The sequence below is a fragment of the Rhinoderma darwinii genome, chromosome 5 (genome assembly GCF_050947455.1).
Source record: "Rhinoderma darwinii isolate aRhiDar2 chromosome 5, aRhiDar2.hap1, whole genome shotgun sequence".
In the NCBI taxonomy this organism is placed as follows: Eukaryota; Metazoa; Chordata; class Amphibia; order Anura; family Rhinodermatidae; genus Rhinoderma; species Rhinoderma darwinii.
This window is the reverse complement of record NC_134691.1, coordinates 275,091,224-275,117,426: the sequence shown is the minus strand read 5'-3', so window position 1 is coordinate 275,117,426 and position 26,203 is coordinate 275,091,224. Positions and strand designations below refer to the sequence as shown.

The window sequence follows — 26,203 nt, the reverse complement described above, 5'->3', positions numbered from 1 at the left end:
CAGAGAAACTCTATGACCAGCCTATTTTAGACCTTAATGACCAAGCTATTTTTTGCGTTTTTCCATCGTTTCATTCCAAGAGCTATAACTTTTTTATTTTTGCGTTGACATAGCTGTATAAAGTCTTGTTATTTGCAGCACAAGTTCTATTAATAGCACCATTTTGCTGTACATATAATTTATTGATTAACTTTTATTAATGGAAAAAAACATAAATTTCTTAGATTTACGCCATTTACTGTGTGGTATAAATAACATAATAATTGTATTCAATGGGTCATTACAAATGCGGCAATACCAAATTGATATAGATTTTATATGTTTTACTACTTTTACACAGTAAAAACACTTTTTTTTCAAAATTATTTGTTTTTGTGTCTCCATGTTTTAAGAGCCGTAATTGTTTTATTTTTACACCGATGCAGCTGTATGAGGGCTTGTTTTTTTGCGAGATGACTTCTAGTTTTTATTGGTACCATTTTGGAGTACATGCGACTTTTTAAACACATTTTATCAAATTTGTTTATAGGTAGGATGAACAGAAAACAGCAATTCTGGCATTGTTTTTATTTTATTTTTTACGCCGTTCAACGTGTGGGTTAAATAACATAACCGCTTTATACGTTGGGTCGTTACGGACGTGGTGATACCAAATATGTGTAATATTTTAATTTTTTTCACATTAAAGTATTTTATAAGCGAAAAAGTTTTTTTTTTATTTTTTGGGGGGGATTTTTATTTATTGGTTATTAACTTTATTAAACTTTGTGCTAAGTTTATTTTTTGTCTCACTAGGCAACTTCACTGTGCGATCTTCTGATCGCTTTTATAATACACTGCAATACTTCTGTATTGCAGCGTTTTATTGCCTGCTGTCAGTATAGAACTGACAGGCACCTCCTAGGTCATGTCTCAGGCATGGCTTAGCAGGCATCCACTAGAGGCAGACCTGGGAGCCTTTGTTAGGCCCCCAGCTGCCATAGAAGTCATTGGCACCCTGTGATTACAATTCCAGGGTGCTGATGGGGTGAGAGAGGGAGCTCCCTCCCTCCAAAAGTACGTGGATGCGGCGATCGCTATTGAGCGCCACATCTAAGGGGTTAAACAGGTGAGATCGATGTTGAAATCGATCCCACCGGTTAGTGCACGTGTCCGGCTGTCTTTAGACCACCCGACACCCGCTTTAGCCGGCACAGGACACCCGTGCCGGGCTTATGTCAGAGCGCCGTGAAAAGGCGGCGCTCTGGCATAATTACCCTTAACGGCCGCCGTGAAAAGCCATATTGGCGGTCGTTAAGGGGTTACATTTCTCTGTACAGCAATATCAATGATTACTTTATGCTGCCAACCATCAATTATACCCCATCAGCTACCCTAGTTACCTGCGTTGCAAGACTTTATGTTACAGAGTTACCTGACATGAAATCCAGAAAGAATTGCTTACTGGCCAATAGAAAAAAAACATATATACAAGAGGATTTCCTAAGATTTTTTGCATTCATTATATTTAATATATGGTACATGTGCTCTACCTCTATGGATCAGTGCATTAATTTAATTGCTATTAGAAAAAAATGCTACTTACACACTTGGGTTCAAAGCTTCAGTAATAAAACGTGCTGCTAAAGAGTAATGATCCATTCCACCATACAACTGATTGAAGAATCTTGGATGACCTTAAAATAAGACAAATGTATGAGCTACCAAGCTAATTATTAAGGTTATGTGGACATTTTGAAGTAAAAGAAAAACATGCTAGACAGATTGTAGTGCATGGTCTAAGTTAAGGCTTGCACATCACTGAAGGCAATGTACAATTAGGTAATAAATAATAATGTTGATATAAACTGCCTGCCATAGTTTATGCCTTGTAGTTAATTTTTACAGTATATCATTAAGGCCTGCACTGAACCAATATAGTATTTTCAGTGTAGTATCAGTTTCCTCATAATGAGAATTAAAGGTATTGATATGCTTAAAGGCTATGTACACCTTCGAAAGTTGTTTTGTTGTTTTTAATAAAAATGCCACTGTGTTTGGTGCAACTTTCAAATTAGTTTTTATGAATTTTTTTTTTACTTTTTGAGATACAGCTGCTCTATTTTCTGTATACAGAGCAGCTGTGTCTTTTGCTAAGACCTGAATCCATCAGTCCGGCGGACCTGATGGGTTCAGTGTCAGCGGGTCATGCGTGATCCACCTGTAATCTATCACATCTAAGTTCTGAATTTAGATGTGATGGATAACAGGTGGATCCTGCGTGTCAGGGACATGCAGGACCCGCTTTCACGGAACCCGACAGTCCCGCGGTTTTGACGGGTACAGGATTCAGCAAAAGATACAGCTCCTCTGCATACAGAATACAGAGCAGCTCTATCTCATAAAGTAAATTTTTTTTTTTATAAAAACTAATTTGAAAGTTGCACCAATCACACTGACTAAAAAAAAAAAAGTCCCTTTCAAAGGTTTACATAGCCTTTAAAGGGGTTGCCTGGATAGAGCAAATTAATGTTATTACTTTTGTATAATTAAAAATTATACCATTTTACACTATACTCTCTGTATTATCTCCTTGCAGTTTTTAATCTCTTTGCTTCCTGTTATTCAGTAGGAACATTCATTGTTTACTGCCGGCAAATAAAATTCTGTCCATGGTCATGTGATGGACACATAGTTGCATGGTTTGTTACAGTTACATTATGTGTATTAGAGCTGTGTCTTCTAACAATCCCTTCATCTGTGTGTCCTTCATATGACCATGGACAGAATTGTATCCTCTGCAAGGAAACAATGAATGTTTCTACAGAATCACAACAAGCAGAGATCTTGAAAACTGTGAGGAATTGATACAGAAAAAATATTGGAAAATTGTATATTTTTACTAATAAACAAAATAACATTAATTTGCCAAAACCGTACAACCCATTTAAAGTATTCCATAATTGCCTTTTATAGTAGTAGTAAGCTTGGAATCAGGACAGCCGTTTTCAGGTTCACTTCTATGGTTAGTGCATACAGCCATTCTCAGGGACTCAATGTGGTGCTTCTGTGAGTTACTGTATTCTCCATAAGTAGCCATGCATTTTGGAAAAATATCTCCATAATACTGAATGCGATGGAGCATGGCACAATTTTTTTCTGTGAGAAAAAAACATCTGTTTGTCCCTAGGTCAATTCAGAGGCACATAGAGGTACAGAATGGGCCAATAGAAGTCTATGGGTGACGTATTCAGAACCCATGTGACAAAAAAACATAAATACTACTATGTGCATGAGGATTCAACAAGAGATAAAAGCATATTTGAAAAATTATGCAATAAAATACAACAAGTTTTCAAATTGATGCTTTGATTTTAACCCCTTATTGACCGCCGATTAGCCTTTTCACGGCGGTCATTAATGGGCTTTATTCTACAGCGCCGCTATTCCACGGCGCTGCATTAGAATAAAGTAAACAGAGCAGGGAGCCGTGAAATCTCCCTGCTCTCAACGGGTAGAGGCAGCTGAGGGCTGGGGTCATCCCTGCTCTGCCGTGTGAGATCGATATTCGTATCGATCTCACCCGTTTAACCCCTCAGATGCGGTGCACAATAGCGTGCACCGCATCTGAGTGGTTTTGGAGAGGAGGGAGCTCCCTCTCATCCCACTGACACCCGGCGATACGATCGCCGTGTGTCTGTGATGGCAGCCGGGGGCCTAATAAAGGCCCCCAGGTCTGCCTGTAATGAATGCCTGCTAGGTCATGCCGAAGGCATGACCTAGCAGATGCCTGTCCGTTTTAAACGGACAGGCAGTAATACACTGCAATACAAAAGTATTGCAGTGTATTATAAATGCGATTGGATGATCGCATATGAAAGTCCCCTAGTAGGACAAGTTAAAAAAAAAGTTGAATAAAGTTAATTAAAAAAAAGTGAAAAAAAAAAATGAAAAACTCACTTTTTCCCCTTACAAACGGCTTTATTATTAAAAAAACACAATAAAGCAAAAAGGTTACGCATATTTGGTATTGTCACGTCCGTAACGACCCCGACTATAAAGCTGTTACATTATTTAACCCGCACGGTGAACGCTGTAAAAAATAAAAATTGCTGTTTTCTGTTAATCCTGACTTTAAAAAAATGTGATAAAAAGTGATCAAAACGTCGCATCTACTCTCAAATGGTACCAATAAAAACGACAAGTCGTCCCGCAAAAAACAAGCCCTCATACAACTGCATCGGCGGAACAATAAAATAGTTATAGCTCTTCGAATGTGACGATGGAAAAACTTAAAAAATGGCTTGGTCATTAGGGCCCAGAATGCAAGCAGGGGGAAGGGGTTAAAGAAATAAATGTCCTTTATTGTTTTTATATCCTTTTGTCAACATTACTAACAATGGGGATGAAAATCACTTACTGAGTTACATAGTTAAAGAGGCTCTGTCACCAGATTTTGCAACCCCTATCTGCTATTGCAGCAGATAGGCGCTGCAATGTAGATTACAGTAACGTTTTTATTTTTAAAAAACGAGCATTTTTGGCCAAGTTATGACCATTTTTGTAATTATGCAAATGAGGCTTGCAAAAGTCCAAGTGGGTGTGTTTAAAAGTAAAAGTCCAAGTGGGTGTGTATTATGTGCGTACATCGGGGCGTTTTTAATACTTTTACTAGCTGGGCGCTGTGAAGAGAAGTAACATCCTCTTCTCTTCAGAACGCCCAGCTTGTGACAGTGCAGATCTGTGACGTCACTCACAGGTCCTGCATCGTGACGGCCACATCGGCACCAGAGGCTACAGTTGATTCTGCAGCAGCATCAGCGTTTGCAGGTAAGTCGATCTTACCTGCAAACGCTGATGCTGCTGCAGAATCAACTGTAGCCTCTGCTGCCGATGTGGCCGTCACGATGCAGGACCTGTGAGTGACGTCACAGATCTGCACTGTCAGAAGCTGGGCGTTCTGAAGAGAAGAGGATGTTACTTCTCATCAGAGCGCCCAGCTAGTGAAAGTATTAAAAACGCCCCGATGTACGCACATAATACACACCCACTTGGACTTTTACTTTTAAACACACCCACTTGGACTTTTGCAAGCCTCATTTGCATAACTACAAAAATGGTCATAACTTGGCCAAAAATGCTCGTTTTTTTAAAATAAAAACGTTACTGTAATCTACATTGCAGCGCCTATCTGCTGCAATAGCAGATAGGGGTTGCAAAATCTGGTTACAGAGCCTCTTTAAGTAGGTTAAAAAAAAGACACTGGTTCATCAAGTTCAACCATTCTCTTCATTCATTACTAGATAAATTACCTAGGCCATTTTTATATGCTGACATATTATCTGCCGTTACTATATCTTGGGGTAGGGCATTCCATAAATTGACTACTCTAACTGTAAAGAACCCTTTCTTATATTGATATCTGAAACGCCTTTCTTCCACACGCAATAAATGTCCACTGGTTCTTTGTAGAGTCCTTGGCAAAAACAAATCATGTGCTAGTTCTTTGCATTAACCACACATATGCTTATACATGTTACTAAGATCACCTATGATGCATCTTTATTCCAAGCTGAACAAGTCAAACTTTTCTAGCTTTTCATTATAAGGGAGACCTCCCATCCATTTAATTATCCAGTCGGCCGCCTTTGAACCTTTTCCAGTTCTCCTATATCATTTGAACAATGTGAAACCTAATACTGAATCCCATATTCAAGATGTAAGGTAATAGAGGGGTAATATTTACATTTGAATAACAGGGTTTCATCTGTCTATTAATACACCCTAAAATCGGATTTGCTTTTACAGCTGCTGCTTGACATTGAGTACATCTGCTTCGCTTACTGTCAACTAGAATACCCAGGTCCTTCTTCTGTTTTTTTTATCCCCAGCTTTTTTGCCATATAATGTATAGGCATTAATACTATTACTGCGGCCTAGGTCCATTACTTTACATTTATCAACATTCTTTCTGCAACATTTTACACTTAAGCTGAGTTTTAAGTATTCTCAATATTTTGTATTATCAACTAAAACTGACATTTTACTACCAATCCCTTCAACAAGATCATTAATAAAAAGATTAAAATAGAATTGGGGCTAACACAGATACTTGTGGTACCTCACTTTTGATCCATTATTCTACTGACTGGAAGTTAAGAAAAAGTTTATTGAAAAAGGGGCCCATTGACGATCGGCCGACAATCTGATATGTACAGTATGGGGGCCTCCTGACTCTCCCCTGCAGCAGCTGATGTTAGGGAAAGAGGGTCAGGTGTGTTGAGGAATCTGTCAGGGACATGATTGTATTTGGTATCCGTAAATACAAATCCCAAATACAGTCAATGAGGCCATACATATCGCTGTTTTAAAATGCAGCAGTATACAGTGATTTTACTTATAAGTAATATGTCATGCTATGTATGATGAGATGCCATTTATTAGACTTGTTTTCCCCATGAGTAGTCTCTGTTGGCAACAGATGACGTGGACAGGAGAGGTTGGTATATCGTATGTCAGATATACATTCACGGTTAGCAAATGCAAAGCCAGAGGTCAGGGCAGGTGGCAGACGATCTTTACGGTAAACAGGAAAAAGGCCAGGGCAGGCAGCAGACAGGTATGGTCAAGTTCAAGCAGGGTCGGTAACAGAAAATCCAATAGAAAATAGTGGAGAGCTAAACCAGTAAGCTAGACAAATTACCTAATTGCTCAGGCATGGAGCAAAGCGGGAGGTACCCTTTTATACACAGAAAAGCTGAGTGGAATTTGCGCACTAGAGGCAGCAGCAGGAGAGCCAGGAAAAGACTGTAGGGAAGACTGCCAACGGGGGACGGAGGAGAACCGCGACGCCGGCCAGGAGCCAGAAGACACCACAGACTGAAATAATGCATCATGTGAACATAGAGTGTGATGCAGAAACCCCCACTCTTATGTTGTGTTACCATATATTTTGCAAAATCTATAATATGGTCTAAAAATGATCCATTGTGACTTTAACGCAAGGGCCATTAGCTGCAACGGGAGAAATCCTGGTGGCCGGTCAGGCCATGACATCAGAAGGTCAGGGTGGGAGGTAGCTAGTTCTTCAGTCCTTCCTGAACTCAATTTACTCAATTTTAACATAGGACGCGGATACAATTGAGCAGTCTGGAGGGAGCAATCTCGCGGGAGCAAGGGAGTCATAGATTCCTTGCCCCGCAATCGGCAAAATGTAGTATGGGAAGCGGGGGGAAGAAGGAGAGCTGGTATAAAACTAAACTAAAACATAGCTTTTAATGAGTATTAATAAAATGTAAAGAGTACCCAGGGATGAATTTTATAACCCTGAAGAATATAGGTTGGGTGTCCCCTTTATTAGCCAACCTAAAGAGAATCTAAAGATCAAAACCCTTCTATTGCTAAACGTAGCCCTGATGTAAATCACAAAAGTAAATAAATTTAAGTGGGGGGGCGAACACACACATGAGGGCAGGATGTGTAAGATCAATGAGAAAAGATAGCCCGAATGTAAAAGGTATAATGTACCTTTGAGGGATAGGGTTAATGTCGATCTGACAGCAACATAAACATTGAGTCAGCTGTGCTGTTACACAGCCATCAAATAGCACGTTCTCTAACTGGATTATTAAGGGAGGGAGAGTGATGCTCAGTCATTGTCTTGCACACAATTGCTAACACTCATAGTATATTACCAGGCTACATCAATGAGCTTACTATACCACGTGTGTCTGTATCCCTCAAATCCCACTTGATTAACTTACAATAATAGTTCTTTAATGCTAGAACTCTGTTTGTCAAGTGGGATGTGTCAAAATACATAGGGTGTTCTTAAGGGACCGCTCACCTCTTTATATTTTATTAATACTCATTAAAAGTTATGTTTTAGTTTAGTGTTATACCAGCTCTCTTTCTTCCCCCCGCTTCCCATACTACTTGCATTATTCTATGGTGGTGTACACCAGGTATAACAGCTTCAATAGTTTAGTACTACCATTATTATTTGTCAATGAGCAAGCCTAGCAAGAAGTGACTAGGCCTGCATCGCTGGAGGACAGCGTGGGAATAGGGAAAGTGCATGTGGCCCCATCTAAAGGGGGCACAGTGTATGTGGCACTATATACAGGGGGCAACGTGTGTGGCACTACTTACAGGATGCTCAGTGTGTGTGTGGCATTTTATTTTCAGTGTTTAAGACATGTAGCACTGTTTGTAGGGGGAACTGTACCGCTCCAAACATCACCCCCCCCCCGCTCCATGATGTGGGTCGGGAAGGGGGTTAAGGAAGTGGTCAGGGGTGATTGCCTGATAGTCTTGAAAATACGGCACATGTGTGTATATATATATATTATATATATATATATATATATATATATATATATATACTACCGTTCAAAAGTTTGGGGTCACCCAGACAATTTTGTGTTTTCCATGAAAACTCACACTTATATTTATCAAATGAGTTGCAAAATGACTAGAAAATATAGTCAAGACATTGACAAGGTTAGAAATATTGATTTTTATTTGAAATAATAATTTTCTCCTTCAAACTTTGCTTTCGTCAAAGAATGCTCCTTTTGCAGCAATTACAGCATTGCAGACCTTTGGCATTCTAGCTGTTAATTTGCTGAGGTAATCGTGAGAAATTTCACCCCATGCTTCCAGAAGCCTCTCCCACAAGTTGGATTGGCTTGATGGGCACTTCTTGCGTACCATACGGTCAAGCTGCTCCCACAACAGCTCCATGGGGTTGAGATCTGGTGACTGCGCTGGCCACTCCATTACAGATAGAATACCAGCTGACTGCTTCTTCCCTAAATAGTTCTTGGTCACAGAGGTGTGCTTTGGGTCATTGTCCTGTGGTAGGATGAAATTGGCTCCAATCAAGCGCTGTCCACAGGGTATGGCATGGCATTGCAAAATGGAGTGATAGCCTTCCTTATTCAAAATCCCTTTTACCTTGTACAAATCTCCCACTTTACCAGTACCAAAGCAACCCCAGACCATCACATTACCTCCACCATGCTTGACAGATGGCGTCAGGCACTCTTCCAGCATCTTTTTAGTTGTTCTGCGTCTCACAAATGTTCTTCTGTGTGATCCAAACACCTCAAACTTCGATTCGTCTGTCCATAACACTTTTTTCCAATCTTCTTCTGTCCAATGTCTGTGTGCTTTTGCCCATATTAATTTTTTCCTTTTATTAGCCAGTCTCAGATATGGCTTTTTCTTTTCCACTCTGCCCTGAAGGCCAGCATCCCGGAGTTGCCTTTTCACTGTAGACGTTGACACTGGCGTTTTGCAGGTACTATTTAATGAAGCTGCCAGTTGAGGACCTGTGAGGCGTCTATTTCTCAAACTAGAGACTCTAATGCACTTATCTTGTTGCTCAGTTGTGCAGCGGGGCCTCCCACTTCTCTTTCTACTCTGGTTAGAGCCTGTTTGTGCTGTCCTCTGAAGGGAGTAGTACACACCGTTGTAGGAAATCTTCAGTTTCTTGACAATTTCTCGCTTGGAATAGCCTTCATTTCTAAGAACAAGAGTAGACTGTCGAGTTTCACATGAAAGCTCTCTTTTTCTAGCCATTTGGAGAGTTTAATCGAACCCACAAATGTAATGCTCCAGATTCTCAACTGGCTCAAAGGAAGGTCAGTTTTATAGCTCCTCTAAACAGCAAAACTGTTTACAGCAATGCTAACATAATTGCACAAGGGTTTTCAAGTGTTTTCTAATCATCCATTAGCCTTCTAACACAGTTAGCAAACACAATGTACCATTAGAACACTGGAGTGATGGTTGCTGGAAATGGGCCTCTATACACCTATGTAGATATTGCATTAAAAAACAGACGTTTGCAGCTAGAATAGTCATTTAGCACATTAACAATGTATAGAGTGTATTTCTGATTAATTTAATGTTATCTTCATTGAAAAAAACTGTGCTTTTCTTTCAAAAATAAGGAAATTATTAAGTGACCCTAAAATTTTGAACGGTAGTGTATATACTGAGTTTGGTTCTAGTACTTTATATATGTAATGAGCTTGGTTTTGTGCTGTATATATATGTGCTGATCCTTGTTCTGGTATTGTATATATGTTATGAGCATGGTTCTGGTGCTGTATGTAGGTACTGAGCTTGGCTGGTGTGGAAACCCTGCCTAACGGTCTTATGACCCCGCCTACTTGTGTTTTAACATGTACTGCAGTGCTGCTTGTTTCATGTTGCTTTCCCCCCATTCTACAGGAGGATGGGACTTGTCCAGCCTACTGCACTTATGTGGCCAGTTTAGCCTGCATATTTATTTATGTGGGCAGTAATGGTGCTTATTTATATGATACGTCCTTGGCTGTCCCCCCCCCCCCCCCCAAGTAGGTAATATCGCTGTAATACATGTCACAGTTGGTTATTGCACTGTAAAGTTATGACTGTTTATTGTACAGGGAATGATGGTTGGTTTGCTGGCTAGTAAATTGTTTAGGGCTGGGATGTACGGCTTGGACACCGTCTTGGCTAAATTTTATGCTGTGCCATTACAGGGCCAGGAAAAGCATTGTGACTACACCACATCCTAAACATGGGGGCAGTGCATAGTTTATAAAAGAGGGTGTTCCTGCCAAGCTGTGTTTAGTTCAGGTGAAATAGAAGGAACCTGGCAAAAGAGAGATCTTCTGAGAGTAGGCTATGGAGAGCTGCTAAGAGGGAGTGAGTTGTGGATGCAACGGCACTTACATTGGCCCTAAGTTTGGGTCCTGGAGCATGTTGCACAAACGCTGGGCCTAAATCTGGGTCCTGGAGCGTAAGCCATGTGAGCACTGGTTTGTGCGGGCAGGAGCCTTCCCATGAGTGCATTGTTCAACATGTCCAGTGCAGCCAGTTAAGCCCTTCTAAACCTTATCATGCTGGGCCAACTTCTATATCAGAGACAGTCCACGACAGCAAGCAAACCCAGCCATGTTTAAAAACTGTGCCTTTCATATTGTGTTCCTATAGTAGCCGCATGTACTATCAACACCAGCGTAGTAAAGTTGAGTTTGCAATAAATCACCTGATTTCGTAACATCTTTGTCGCAACACACCTGCACCAGGCCCTCACACAACTACCTGTTGGATGCCTCCACCTTACAACTATGAGGCTTAATAAACTTTTTGGATGGAATTGATTAAAACCAGCAACAAAATTAAATTATTTTTATTAGTCAAAAACCCATTATCATCAACGGGATCAACCTATAAATCAGATCCTTCGTTTTTTTTTTAAATTATAGTGTGAATGAGGCAGATTATCCTATTTCTCAATACAGAGAGTAGCTTAGTACATTTCATTTTATGCAGCTATGAAGGAATAAAAGTGAGAACAAAATAGAAGACACTCAGCAAAGGCGCATGAATGTACAGCCTGCATTACAGGATTTTATAATAGACCCTTGAAGATTGAATGCCTTCAGATATAAATACATTCTGCAATGTTTTCAATTAACCTTGTCACTTTACATACGTGCGTCTCAGATTAGCTTTCATCTATGTCACTCTGACCATCAACCAAAGGTCATTTTTCCCCATTAGCAGAGGAATATGTGAGTCAAAAGCATTAATTCGAGTGGACTGTTTGTCAATTCATCGTCATTATTTGTAAGAAAATGGAAAAAAAGCCCTCGCTTAAACAAGCAAATAAAATTTGTCTGAATTGTGGGACAGGCAAACTGGAACTGACCATCCTCTGTGGCTCTAAGAAATGATCACATTTCTATGCAAGTAAAACACAACACAAAAATACCAATAAAAACACATTTGATAATTAACATACGCTTCATCTTTTTAATTATACTCATTTTATGTTTTTAATGGTCAGGAAGTGGATAATGTACAGTATACCTTAGGATGATTTAACTTTCCATTACTTTCAATTGAAAGTAAATGTATGTTATTGTACCAAATTAATTTATTACATTGCGTTTGTTTAACAGACACATAGAGTTTGCGATTTTGCTAATCTTTTAAATTAAGGAACATTATTCACACAGCTCTAAGATTGTTGTAAATAATGGCATCATTGTACCACAAGTCTTTAAAGTGAATGTTCATCATGTCATTTTTAGGTACAAAATCAGTCAGAGATCTTTTTTTCTGATAGAGAGCTTTAAATCCCCTGCATAAACATACTGTAGGTTTAAAGATAGCATGCTGCTGCCTGCAGGCACCACTAGAGGAAGCATAGGATAGGGAATTAAGATTATGAGCCCCAATGGGGACAGTCAGTGATATAAACTTCTGTACAGCACTGCAGAATAAGCTGGCTCTATATAAGCAACATAGCTATAGTCTACAATTTATTTTTTATTGAGGTGAATGTATAAACAGTATGCAGTTAGATCTTAAGCTCCCTCTAGTGGTGGGATATAGAATATGCCATAAACCACCCCTAGGTCCCCATCTATCACAAGAATAAGGGTTCCATGACTCGTGTTAAGCTGCAGAAACTAGCTGGCACTAGCAGCATAATGAAGGGGATAGCAGTGATGTTTTCTTTTCATCTGTCCTTTTTTCAATAGGTTACCAAAAACTAGGGGACAGTGGAAGAAAATAACACATGAATGCTGGATCAGACTACACAGGGTTTGTTTGTTTGTAGTCTGTAACCATGGAGACACATAGACCTGAATAGAAACTGGAGTGCGTTAGTGGATTATTATTCAAAGCTATTTGAAAAGTAACTTAATTTTCTATTGTTGATGCAGTGAATCAATCAAAAATAGCGACTAAATGAAATGGCAATATTGACTTGAGAGGTTCCACAGCCGTGAAAAAAATAAATACTAAATAAAAAAAATATATAAAATATTTATATTTATTATGTTAGTCCAGTCAAATCCTTATTATGTGATGGTTTTTATTATTGACTTTTTTGGGGATTTTACCTTACAGTTTGTCTCTTATTACCCAAATTACCACATGTACGATATATTAACGTCTTGGGAGTAGGCTACAGCTAATGTATCAATATTATTTTTAATAGTTGGACATGTATGGACATTCAGCATTACTGGATGGATGAATCAAGGCATGATGCAGTATAGTGCAATGTGCTGATGTTTCCTTCCGTCTCTTCTTGCCCTATAGGCATTCACATATACACACATTTTTCTTCTCTTGTCACACACACACACACACACACACACACACACACACACACACACACACACACACACACACACATCACTTGTCACTCAAAGCTCATTCCTTATTGTGCATTACTCATGGCTTGTTGCTGATGGCATATGACATGTCACTAATCAGCAATCATTCCTCATATGTTTTTTCAATCCTGACGGTAATGTCTGAGCCTGATATACAAATGTGGGCACTCTACTTATAAAAAATCTTCTGAGCATTCTAAATAAAGAAAAGCCAAATGCAGATGAACATGTAAATCACTAAAGACTCACTCACATGACAGATTGTCAAGTGGACTTTGGCTCATAAAGCATGCGTATTCCGCACTTTAATCGCTTGAAAACCACACACAAACAGTGCCTTATTGATTTCAATGGGAAACCAGTCTGTTATTCACAGAATTTTTCACATGCAGAATTGAAGAGTTCGTCACGAAAAAAAAAAAGAAGTGGCATCTCACTTCTCAACGAAGTTTTCGTGGGTATTCCACATGCAAGTTGCGTCAGGTAGCCAAAAGCGGATTAGCCCCATTCAATGGGGCTAATTTGCATGCGAATCTGCAGCAGATGAAACGGCAAATTCGCAGAAAGAATCTGTAGGCCTGTTGTGGATTCTCTTGCAATTCCACGTTTGATTTTTCCACTTGAAAAATCCATTGTGTGAACATACCCCAAAGGCAATAACACTGTTTTTTGAACAGAACACATACAGCTCTATCAGAGATCATTAGTATAGTCGTATTTAGATCCACTTAACCAGTAAAGAGGAAACATATTGTGTTGCATCTAATATATAAACCTTTTATATTTTTATAGTGTTGGACAAATGCCTACAAGTAATTAATCCAGCACTGATTAAAATAAAACTGTATGCACAATGTTTTCTTATTAGCGCTTCACAAGGATGGGATTACTGTACCTCTTCTGAAATGCACATTGACAATCTACTTTGCCAAAAAAAAGGCAACGACACATGCATAAAATTGTCATTGTGAATAGTAACTTCATGCTTACATTGACATGCAATTGCAGCAACAGTGCATCTGTACTAAATCAATAATGCTTAATACCTGAGAATGCATCGTGCTATTATGAAGTCAATAAAGGGTAGTTTGCCGTTTGGGGATCCCATCTATTAGCCAGAGTAGAGAATGCCTACAAAGAGCATTTCTCACTCTGGAGGACCCAACATGTCTCTGCATAACACGGTTGTGTAATGATTCATTTGCACTGTGGTGGCGCTGCAGGGAAATGGAACACTGGCTGCCTGGTTCCCACGCAGATTACACATAATATATTTAGAGGGACCCTTCTGACATAAATTTAAAAGTAACTAAATTACACAAAGTTGACTGTAAGCGTTGTTGCAAGTAGTTGGAATATGGAAAAGTTTTTGTGTATTTGTCTATATGCCCAATTTGTGATTACTACTTAACAAAAATACATCCTAGTAGATGACTTTGGCATGTTTTGTGACTTATTCAGAGTAATTTGGGCAAGTTGGCCACCCAAAGGAAGATACAGCACTGTTCCAAGTTATTTAAGAATAATGGTTTTGAATTGATCCCAGAGCTATATAAACTCTTTACAGACTGATATATTGTAAGAAAGATATTTTTTATAAATTTCAAACACTTAATAAGGGAACTGAGTTAATAGAGTGGTGTCCCCTGTTTAGGATCCTCAAATCTTGGCCAGAGTGGAAAGCGGTTACAAAAAGTATCTCTTGCTCTGGAGGACCTGTCCTGTATTACACAGACAACCCATTGATTTGAATGGGCACCAGTAATGTTCAGCTTATTTTTAAGGGACCCTTCTATCAAGTAGGGATTTTCCAAAACGGACAAACCATTTAAGGATTGGAAACTATTCAGTGTGTCGTATATGAAATACCAGAAGATATCTTTAAAGGGGCAAATACTTTTTCCCTGCATTTTTATCTTTAATCTTGGAAAAAAGAACTAATTGACTATATAAAACCAGTAGTGCACTATTTCATGAGTGAAAAAAATGGTACAAATTTATCTATCATCAAAGACTGGGGAGGAAAAAATAACACTTAACTGCCTGAGTAAACAGCAGCCCCATTAACTAAAGAAAAGTAAAGCATTGAGTCCCTCTCTTTTCTGCCTTTCTTTATTTCCCATGTAACAGATTTATACTCTGCAGTACAACAATAAGAACATCACAGTGTCTCATTAGTGAAGTTAATAAAGCCTGTCATTGCTTCAGGGGCAGTGTTAAAGATAGGATGCTGAAATCCCTCATGCTGACGGACTGACATTTCTTATAAGTTCAATTCCTGTAATAATTGGTTCATGCAGGTGCTGTGTAAATGACAAATCACTGCTTCACCGCCCAACGAAGATTAGATCTGCTGACAAAAACATTAGTTGCTCCATAATTACTGGTATTCTGTTTCTTCAGTTATTACATACAGGACGGCAATCACTGCAGTACTACTGGTACTGCCGTCAGGGCCTGGCCACATGGCTGAAAAAAAGGGGCCCACCCGACTCGCATATTCCCGCCGCCGCACCAAGCGGCAAAACCCCGTTCTGCCCCTTCGCGGCCCCCCTGCGAATATCTCTCATATCTATCTATCTATCTATCTATCTATCTAATATATTGATATATAGTTTAGGTCTAGGCTGGGGATAGATGGATAGACAGATAGATAGATAGATAGATAGATAGATAGATAGATAGATAGATAGATAGATAGATAGATAGATAGATAGATAGATAGATAGATTAATGATTATAATATCTTTACATACAGAATCTATCTAAATTGTGATATTTTTTTGTGTTATATAAATAAAGATTATTATTATTATTATTATTATTTCTATCTACCTATTTCTTTATCTATATCGTTCATATAATATATATACTGTATATGGATGTAGATCATATATAGATGTACAGTTTTAGACTGAGCACAAATATCATTATGGAATCAACTTGCTCTACAAAAGCCAGTGTAGCATCCATGGCTGCAGGCCGTCGGGTCTACTCACCTCCTGACGCCCGCAGCCATGGATCTGTGAGCACTGGTCCCCATCTCCTTCCAAGGTGACGCCAGCGCTCATTTCCGCTGTGGTCCGCTTGTGCCCGCTCTTAAAGGGCCAGCGCGCGCACATAAAGAAAATCATCATCATCAACACACATGATTTCCTGGACTATATGAAGGCCCCAGCCCTTCTGGTCTTTGCCTGAGCGTTGTTAGTAATTCCCAAGTCTGTCTTGCAAACGGTCCCTTAGTGTTTCCCGTTCCAGTTGTTACCCGTGCCCTGTTACCTGTTCCTGTATCCCCTGCTGTGTTCTTGTTCCTGTGCCTACTAGTTGGAGTCGTGTCTACTGCATCTGGATCATCCGCCACGTCCTGTGTCATCTGCTGTAGCGTCTATGGCCACGGGCCGTCGGGTTTACTTACCTCCCGACGCAGGCAGCCATGGATCTGTGAGCGCTGGTCCCCATCTCCTTCCTAGGAGATGGCAGCGCTCACTTCCGCTCCGGTCTCCTGTGTCCAGTAGGGTGCCAGCGCGCGCACAGAGGAAATCGTCATCATCATCACCTGCCCTGATTTCCTGGTCTATAAGAAGGCCCCAGGCCATCTGTGTCATCCGCCACGTCCTGTGTCATCTGCCACATCCAGAGGGATCCGCCACGTCTGGCGCAACCTGCGGCACCTGCTGTCATCCGCCACGTCTGGCGTTACCTGCTGCACCCATCTACAGGGGGGCTGTATGGCATTATCTACAGGGGGGCTGTATGGCATTATCTACAGGGGAATTTGGGGCTGTATGCCGTTATCTACAGGGAGGGTTCTGTATGGCATTATCGACAGGGGGAATTTGGGGTTGTAAGATGTTATCTACAGGGGGGCTGTAAGGCGTTATCTACAGGGGGCTGTAAGGTGTTATCTACAGGGGCTGTGTATGGCGTTATCTATAGGGAGGCACTATCTACAAGGGGGGTAGTGTGATACCCAGCAGAGGGGGGGCCCAGTCAAAAGTTTGCTATGGGGCCCAGTCTTTCCAAGTTACGCCCCTGCCTGTCACCAAAGACTTACTACTATATATCACAACACAAGGGAGACTGTGAAAAAATGTATCTCCAACAATAAATCTCTGAGCTCTAATGGAGCTGAAGTTATCGTAGTAACAGTGAGTCTAGTGTTGTAGCAGCAAAGGATCATAATTGAGGCACTTTGGATGGTAGCATGAGGTCTAGGGGTCTAGTCATAATAAATTCAAGTTCTGTAGATTAACTGATGCATATCTATGAAAAAAAAGGCCATGTTCTTTTTCTATTGTAATCACTTTGTTTATGTGGTTTGCAATGTATTGCAGTGTGTGCAATTGGACAACCAAAAACACTATAACAATCTATAAAGGAAAATATTTGTAATTTACAGGTTTATTGCTTGAGCAGAATACAATCTCCAAAGCATTATGAATTGGCCATCATGCTTGTGTTTAGCCTCTTTTCCACTTGTTAGTGATTTACTGTACATGCTGGAAGCTGAAGCTTCTTTTCTCAGCCCATGGAAGGGTCAGCTGCTTGTCTGCTTGTTTCTTACCCGAGTGCTGTACAGAGAAGCCAGTAGAAGCTATAATATGATTATAATTGCTGAACTTGTATAGTGCAGTAGAAGAGTTTGTTTTTCCTGCATTGGATTATTGTACTATGCCTGGTGTAAGGACTACATCTTTCACAAGACAAACCACCAAAGAAATCTCTGTGCTGATATTGAGTCATCGAGGAATGCTTGGAACTTTCAGCTCTGAAGCCAACAGAATGGTGACTCCATCTCTGGCCTATATCAGTGGGTTTTTTTGTTTTTTTTTCTTAGGTTTGATAGAAAATAATGAATGCAGTCTACTTGCAATCTTTTTATTTTTGTAGATGAATTCTATATAACAGCTTAAATTGGTTTTCAAATGTAAACACACCCCTTCTAGCACATTTAAATCTGATAGTCTGATATTATACACCGTGTTCCAAATTATTATGCACATTGGATTTAAGTGTCATAAACATTTAATTATTAGTTTTTCAATTAAACTCATGGTTGGTATTGTGTCTTGGGGCTGTTTGGATTATTGTAATCAATCTCAGACACCTGTGATAATTAGTTTGCCAGGTGTGCCCAATCAAAGGAAAACTACTTAAGAAGGACGTTCCACATTATTAAGCAGGCCACAGGTTTCAAACAATATGGGAAAGAAAAAGGATCTCTCTGCTTCCGAAAAGCGTGAAATAGTTCAATACCTTGGACAAGGTATGAAAACTTTGGCTATTTCAAGAAAATGTAAGCGTGATCATTGTACTGTGAAAAGATTTGTGGCTGATTCAGAGCACAGACGGGTTCGTTCAGATAAAGGCATAATGAGAAAGGTTTCTGCCAGACAAATTAATAGGATTAGGAGAGCAGCTGCCATTGCAAAGCAGCAAACAGGTATTTGAAGCCGCTGGTGCCTCTGGATACCCGCAAACCTCAAGGTGTAGGATCTTCCAGAGGTTTGCAAGTGTGCATAAAGCTATTATTCGGCCACCCCTAAACAATGCTCACAAGCAGAAACGGTTGCAGTGGGCTCAGAAATATATGAAGACTAATTTTCAAACCGTGTTGTTTACTGATGAGTGCCGTGCAACCCTGGATGGTCCAGATGGATGGAGTAGTGGATGGTTGGTGAATTGCCACCATGTCCCAACAAGGCTGGGACATTAGCAAGGAGGTGGCGGAGTCATGTTTTGGGCTGGAATCATGGGGAGAGTGCTGGTAAGCCCCTTTAGAGTTCCTGATGGTGTGAAAATGACCTCTGCATAGTACGTAGAGTTTATGACTGACCACTTTCTTTCGTGGTACAAAAAGAAGAACCGTGCCTTCCGTAGCAAAATTATCTTCATGCATGACAATGCACCATCTCATGCTGCAAAGAATACCTCTGTGTCATTGGCTGCTATGGGCATAAAAGGAGAGAAACTCATGGTGTGGCCCCCATGTTCCCCTGACCTCAACCCTATTGAGAACCTTTGGAGCATCCTCAAGCAAAATATCTATGAGGGTGGGAGGCAGTTCACATCAAAACAGAAGCTCTGGGAGGCTATTCTGACATCCTGCAAAGATATTCAAGCAGAAACTGTCCAAATACTCACAAATTCAATGGATGCAAGAATTGTGAAGGTGATATCAAAGAAGGGGTCCTATGCTAACATGTAACTTGGCCTGTTAAGTTTTTTTTGATTGAAAGAGCTTTTGATTTCTGTAAATATTCCTTAAATAGGGCAGTTATAATTTGGGGACAGAGCCTCTCTAAATATAAAAAAAAAAAAAAAAAAAAAAAGCTTTTGCGCTTAATACTTGTTACACTTTCATATTTCGAGCTTTGATGTTGAAAATGTCTAAATACATGATACAGTAATAACAATAACTGTGAGTCCAGAATGACATGCCAGAAGGAAAGTAATAGCTTATTGTCTCATGATGAGCAGTGCTTTCTCTCACATGTTTTTATACCTGTGGGAGTTTGAATTCAGTAAAAGATAAAAATTTTATAAAGGAAACAGCAGTGAAAGTTTTGTGCAAATAGACTATACTTCTATAGTATTAATACCCAGTGAGAAATGCATGTACTGTATGTATGTAATGAGCTTCTAGCAGCATGACGTTTAAATGCATAAATATGTTTTAGTGACATGGGTTCACCATTCATCTTTAATAATTGTATTTACAGCTATAGGAACTGTGTGCAATACATTGTATAGTGCACTATTAAAGTGCTTACCACAGCTACCTAATAGTCCTCCTTTCAAAATAGTTAGATGACATATAAGGGGTTATTGAGGCAGATGAAGCAGAAAAAGACAGCTCAAAATCGGAAACGGTAAATAAAATAAATAAGCTCTGTGCAGCCCAGTGTGAAGCATTGTGAAGGACAAATAGAAAAATGAAAAGGCGTTGATTTTAAGCAGCGAAAAAATTAATGAAAAAAATAAAACATTTTGTAACAGATTTCATAAACGTCAGCTTGTTGCCACTCAACAGTATAACAGCGAGTTAAGATCCCAGCTCTCACAATTCTATGTAGGGTTTACTATAAAACACTAGAGTTTCTACTGCTCCGTCTTTTAGGGTACAGACCCACATAATGTCAACCGCCTGCGGCCATAACCACGCCCACATGTGATGGCAAATGGCAGCACGATTTTGTCGGTAATACTTTGCAAAATCGTGTGACCAATGGCCACTGCAAGTGAGTCGGTTTTGGGCGCACGCGGTTGTTGCTATATGAGACTGTACCTTTATAAGGTCAGAGAACAAACCCGGCTGCAACTGCCCTAGTGCTAGTAAGGGACGTAATTACCCTTAAATATTTCTATTTCAACACAGATTTATATGACCGTTTTCCATGTCAGACATGGGAACTCATGTACCACAACTAAGGTTACACACATAACAGCAATTTTAAACACGAAGCAAAACCCTTTACTTTCTCTCACCCTGCGATCTACAGTGCAAGAGGCATAACCTAAAACTTCTGGGACCCCAATCCAAAAAATGTAATAGAGCTCACCATCTATTATGTGCCATTTATAATACTGTTGTCTTCTTGTGTGGCAGAGGGGCGTTTGGGCCCCCTCAGGCACCAGGACTGAATACGACTGCTAACTCTTTATCGCCAAAAGCCATGCTAATGAGCAGCACCCCTGGCAAATGCCTAGTTTTGTCTATTTGGTATATGCATAGATCACAATCATTACTGACAAGTCCAACTCACCAACCAGCATATTGCTATACCCTTCTAAGGTCAATCTTGAAATACATTTATATGTCTTCCACAGCATATTTGATAGACAGGCCAAACGTCAAGGGATCTCGGCGCCAGTTGCCACTAATATGTGTTAACTGGAGCCTGAATTAGACTTCAGCTAACAAGCCAGCACCAAATTGCCAACATAAACATTAACTAAGACCCTGTTTTTGCACAATGTTGAAAGGCAGTGGTTTTTTTTCTCGATTACGGTACCTTTAAAATAGGATGTAACAGGATGCCTATCCTGTTGCATTCCTTTGCCATTGACTTCTATCGTACAAAAAAATAGGACAGAAAAAGAAACCTGCATCATTTTTGTGTCCTGTCGCATTCTGTTTTAAAATATTTGCAAAAAAAAAGTACTTTTCAACAAGATGTAAAAACATGGTGTGAATCTAGCCATAAAAACCTCTCCTAAAATACAAACATTCTTCTTGCTCTGCTATTTTCTGTTGTCATAGATCAGTACAAGGGAATTGTGTATGCGCCATCAGGCCACTTGCTGAAATGTGACATAATATTACGGGGCAGTGAAGCTGATGTTATTTGGGCATTGATACCGATATTATGAGGGCGTCATGTGGATGGTATAAGAAGGAAGTTGTGGTTTGAATAATGGAGGCATCATGCCTTATATTATGGGGAAACTGTATCTAGTGTCATATCACGCAGAGCCTGTTTTATAGGGAAAAAAAGCAGCATATACTGTACGGTACGACATAATATTGCCATAGAATTCCAAATGCCTAAATAATATATGCGGAAAATCTGCGGCATAATACAGTATCAGCAAATCTCATCCACACGCTGCGTACACGATGAGCGGAAAAAACGCTCAGAAATTGACCTGCGGTGCATTATTTTAATACGCAGCATGTCAATTGTATGTGCGTAATCGCTGATTTTTTGTCACTGGTTTTCCCATTGAATTCAATGGGCAGTTAATATCCCCAACAAATAGCAGATGTTGCAATTTTTGTGGCGGAAAAGCTGCAAAAATCGCAACTCAGAAAATCTTATAATTACCCAGAACTCTGTGCTTCTTCATCCAGGCCGGCCTCTTGGGATGACATTTAATCCCATGTGACTGCTGCAGCAAATCTCAGGCTGCAGCGGTCCATGGGATAAAACATAATCTCTGGAGGATGGCCTGCAGAACGCCAGAGGGAGGCATAGCCATGACTACATAGGTATAAAATTTTTCTTTTCATGTGCAGTGTCCCACAGCGGACATTCCAGATGAAAAACTGCACTACAATTTGCGTTTTTCAGGCAGGAGTTTTGTCTTGCGCCCAGGGCAGATATGCTGTGTGCTTTTACGCAGTGTATGCACCCTGTGTGAACATAGCCCTATAATATCTATATATTGTGGCCATATATATCATTGCAGAGCTGGAGACAGAGGATGGTGCAGGTGTGATTTAACAACTGCACAGTTCTCTCTATTGTTGGGTACCCGCTGAGTGATCTGCAGACTATGGAACTAACCTTGGAGCACAATGTTTTTCTGCTCCACCTTCTTGATGCTATTGGAGGTCCAGTCCTTAAGGAAACAGGTGCCCTGGGCAATTATCCAGTTTGGCACCATCTAAAACTAGCCCTGATATCATGATAGCACTGCGGCAGAAATTCAGAAAGGAACTGTGGTTGGTATTATAGGAGCCCGCTGGATAATATTATGGGGTACGCAACACAATGACATACATGTACGAATCGTTATCAATCAGTACATTAAAGTATAAATTACAGGAAGAAGAGGGTAGAAGAAAAAAAGGAGCTAACATGGTAGAAGGGAAATACAAATAAATATCAGCAGCAATGTAGCCATTTATTATTATATATCAATGTAACAAGTTCATATATTTCATGTTAAAGGAACCCGCTTGTAAAATGTTTTATCTTTTGCCCTGTATAGAAAGTACACCCAGTAAAAGGTAGGGCAGGAAAACCTCTTGCCGAGCGCTTTATTGCCTAACTATCTCCTCCATTCCAGGCTGCCGTTATGTCACTTGACCCGCATTGTCACTGTCCGAATCCTACAGTGTCTGTTGTGTGGCCCAGAAGTCACTCTCTATGAATTCCTATGAGACTCCCATTGACTTTTCATAAGACTAAGATATATACAAGAAGTTAAAGACCCATATATAATGACTCAATTCAGGGGCGGAACTAGGAAAGACTGGGCCCCATAGCAAACTTTTGACTGGGGCCCCCCCTCCCTTGGGTGTCACACAACCCCCCCTTGTAGATAGTGCCTTTTTTACAGCCCCCCTGTAGATAACGCCATACAGCCCCCTCTGTAGATAGCGCCATACAGCCCACTCTGTAGATAGCGCCATACAGCCCCCTCTGTAGATAGCGCCATACAGCCCCCTCTGTAGATAACGACATACAGCCCCCTCTGTAGATAACGACATACAGCCCCCTCTGTAGATAACGACATACAGCCCCCTCTGTAGATAGCGCCATACAGCCCCCTCTGTAGATAGCGCCATACAACCCCCTCTGTAGATAACGACATACAGCCCCCTCTGTAGATAACGACATACAGTCCCCCCTGTAGATAACGCTATACAGCCCCCCTGTAGGTAACGCCATACAGCCCCCCCTGTAGGCAACGCCATACAGCCCCCCCTGTAGGTAACGCCTTACAGTCCCCTCTGTAGATAGCGCCATACAGCCCCCCTGTAGATAACGCCATTCAGCCCCTCCTGTAGATAATGCCATACAGCCCCCTTTGTAGATATCTACAGGGGGGGCTGTATAGCGTTACCTACAGGGGGGGCTGTATAGCGTTACCTACAGGGGGGGCTGTATAGCGTTACCTACAGGGGGGCTGTATGGCGTTACCTACAGGGGGGCTGTATGGCGTTACCTACAGGGGGCTGTATAGCGTTACCTACAGGGGGGCTGTATGGCGTTATCTACAGAGGGGGCTATAGGTAACGCTATACAGCCCCCCGTGTAGGTAACACTATACAGCCCCCCTGTAGGTAACGCCATACAGCCCCCCTGTAGGTAACACCATACAGCCCCCCTGTAGGTAACGCTATGCAGTCCCCCTGTAGGTAACGCCACGCAGCCACCCCCCCCCCCCAAAAAAAATCAGACCTACAATGTGTCTTACAAAAGACATGTATTCCCTATCCACAGGACAGGGGATACATGTGTGATCGCTGGCACTGATAGGGAGAACGGGGGACTGAAAGTCCCCTGAAGTTCTCCATGACTAACCTCTGACTTCCGGCGTCTGCGCAGCTCAATAAAAATGAAAGGAGCGCTGGTCACGCATGCGCATAAGCGCGACCGGCGCTCCATTCATTTCTACAGAGCTGCCGACACAGAATGTGATGGAGAACTTCAGGGGACTTTCGGTACCCCGTTCTCCCTATCACTGCCAGCGATCACACATGTATCCCCTATCCTGTGGATAGGGGATACATGTCTTTTGTTTAATGGCAGAGCGGGGAGATACCTAAAGGACCTGTGAAGACGTTTTCAGCATGTGACCGGGACAGGAGGGGCGGAGTTTATCAGTGGAGAGACCTGGTGGATGAAGGACCTGTGATATCAAAATCACGTAACCACTGTATCATAAGGAGGAGCTCATGACATGAGGGTCGGATGTCTGTGAGGGAGCGGGGCTCCTGCGGTGTGTGAAGGCGATGTTCACGTGACATCAGGGAGCGGGGATCTGTGAGGGGGCGGAGCTCCTATACACTGTAAAGTGATGATGATCACGTGATATGAGGTACGGAGCTCTGTCCGGGGGCAAGGCCAGTGGCACAACTACCGCCCGTAACAACCATAGCGGCTGCTAGCGGAGCCTCCGGCCAAGGTGGGGCCCCGTGCCGGCGGGCGACACGGGCCCCCTCAAGCCGCGGGCCCCGTAGCAGTCGCTACAGCTGCTACCGCGGTAGTTACGCCACTGACTCAATTTCAATTCCATTCATATTATGGGATAGAATATTTGTTCATCCTTTGCTAATAACCAACAGTCAACACAATCGACTATTTGATTTCTTACTTGTTTTCACGCTGTACTTAATAGCATTCCGACAAAGTTGTATTAGTTTTTGATGAGGTTCTCCAGTGTCTTGTATATTTACATCCAGAATTTTCTTAAGTTGTTCAGGATCTTTCCATTCACATACCTATAACAGTAATAAGGATGAGCTGTAATATCACATTATGTATGTTAAGATAGATAACAGTCAACAAAAAACGGCTGAAAATACGGAGCTGTTTTCAAGGGAAAACAGCTTCTGATTTTCAGCCGTTATTTAAGCAACTTGCGTTTTTTGCTGCGTTTTTTTACGGCCAGTTTTGGAGCTGTTTTTTTAATTGAGTCAATGAAAAACGGGTCCAAAAACGGCTCAAGAAGTGACATGCACTTCTTTTTACAAGGCGTTTTTTTACGCGTCAGTTTTTAAAAACGGCCGCGTAAAAAATGCCCCGTGGCACCGGAATGCCATTTTTCCCATTGAAATCAATGGGCAGATGTTTGGAGGCGTTTAGCCTCCATATTTTTAGCAATTTTTTGGGGCGTTTACGGACCTGAAAAACGTCTCAAAATAGGCTGTGTGAACATACACTTATAGTTAAAGCTTTTCTTCCTTATCGACACCAGCTGATTTGTATTGATTAAAAGAAAAATCTTTGGGCTCAGCTTGCATTACGATACTGAGCTGGTATAAGATGTGGCCCAATGGGGAAGTCGACCTGCAGGCAGTACATGTGCACAGTGATTGCATTGCAGGAAAGGATACTGTATACAGTATATACTAGGGGAAGAGGAAAGGAGAATTAAACTAGAATGTACTGTGGATAGGCCATCGAGTTTTAGTGGCTGGAAAACCCATTTAACATAATATGTATCATATTTTACACCAATGAACAAGCCTAAAGGCAGAGCGACAAAACATAATATTACAGGGCAGTGTGTAGGATCCAAAATCTGATATTTAATTTGTTGATTAATAAAGTATAAAAGCAGAATCTGCTATACAAATATAGTCGTGCACACCATTAGGAATACAAGAGGTGCTCCATAATGAAAGACTCATTGGAACAATATTTTTCTTGCTCCTTGGTAGCTTGTGCCAAATTAGATAAAATTTTCTCCTTTATCATGGATTTTTTAAACATTTAATATGGCTCATTTAGCACACAGAGTGGCAAAAATATGCAAGTTATCCATCCTTCTGCTGTTTTACACAAAACCATTAA

At 40.8% G+C, this 26,203-nt stretch overlaps 1 protein-coding gene across 1 annotated transcript in view; it reads right to left on the bottom strand.

Moving 5' to 3' along the window:
* The window catches only part of GADL1 (glutamate decarboxylase like 1), a 235,213-nt gene that overhangs the window by 169,213 nt on the left and 39,797 nt on the right, over positions 1 to 26,203 (bottom strand). Inside the window, exons 3-4 of the mRNA XM_075827176.1 lie at positions 25,002 to 25,128; positions 1,586 to 1,676 (exon numbers count right to left, since the gene is read on the bottom strand). Of these exons, the coding sequence (XP_075683291.1) occupies positions 1,586 to 1,676; positions 25,002 to 25,128 (218 nt within the window). The remainder of the gene's footprint in view (positions 1 to 1,585; positions 1,677 to 25,001; positions 25,129 to 26,203) is intronic.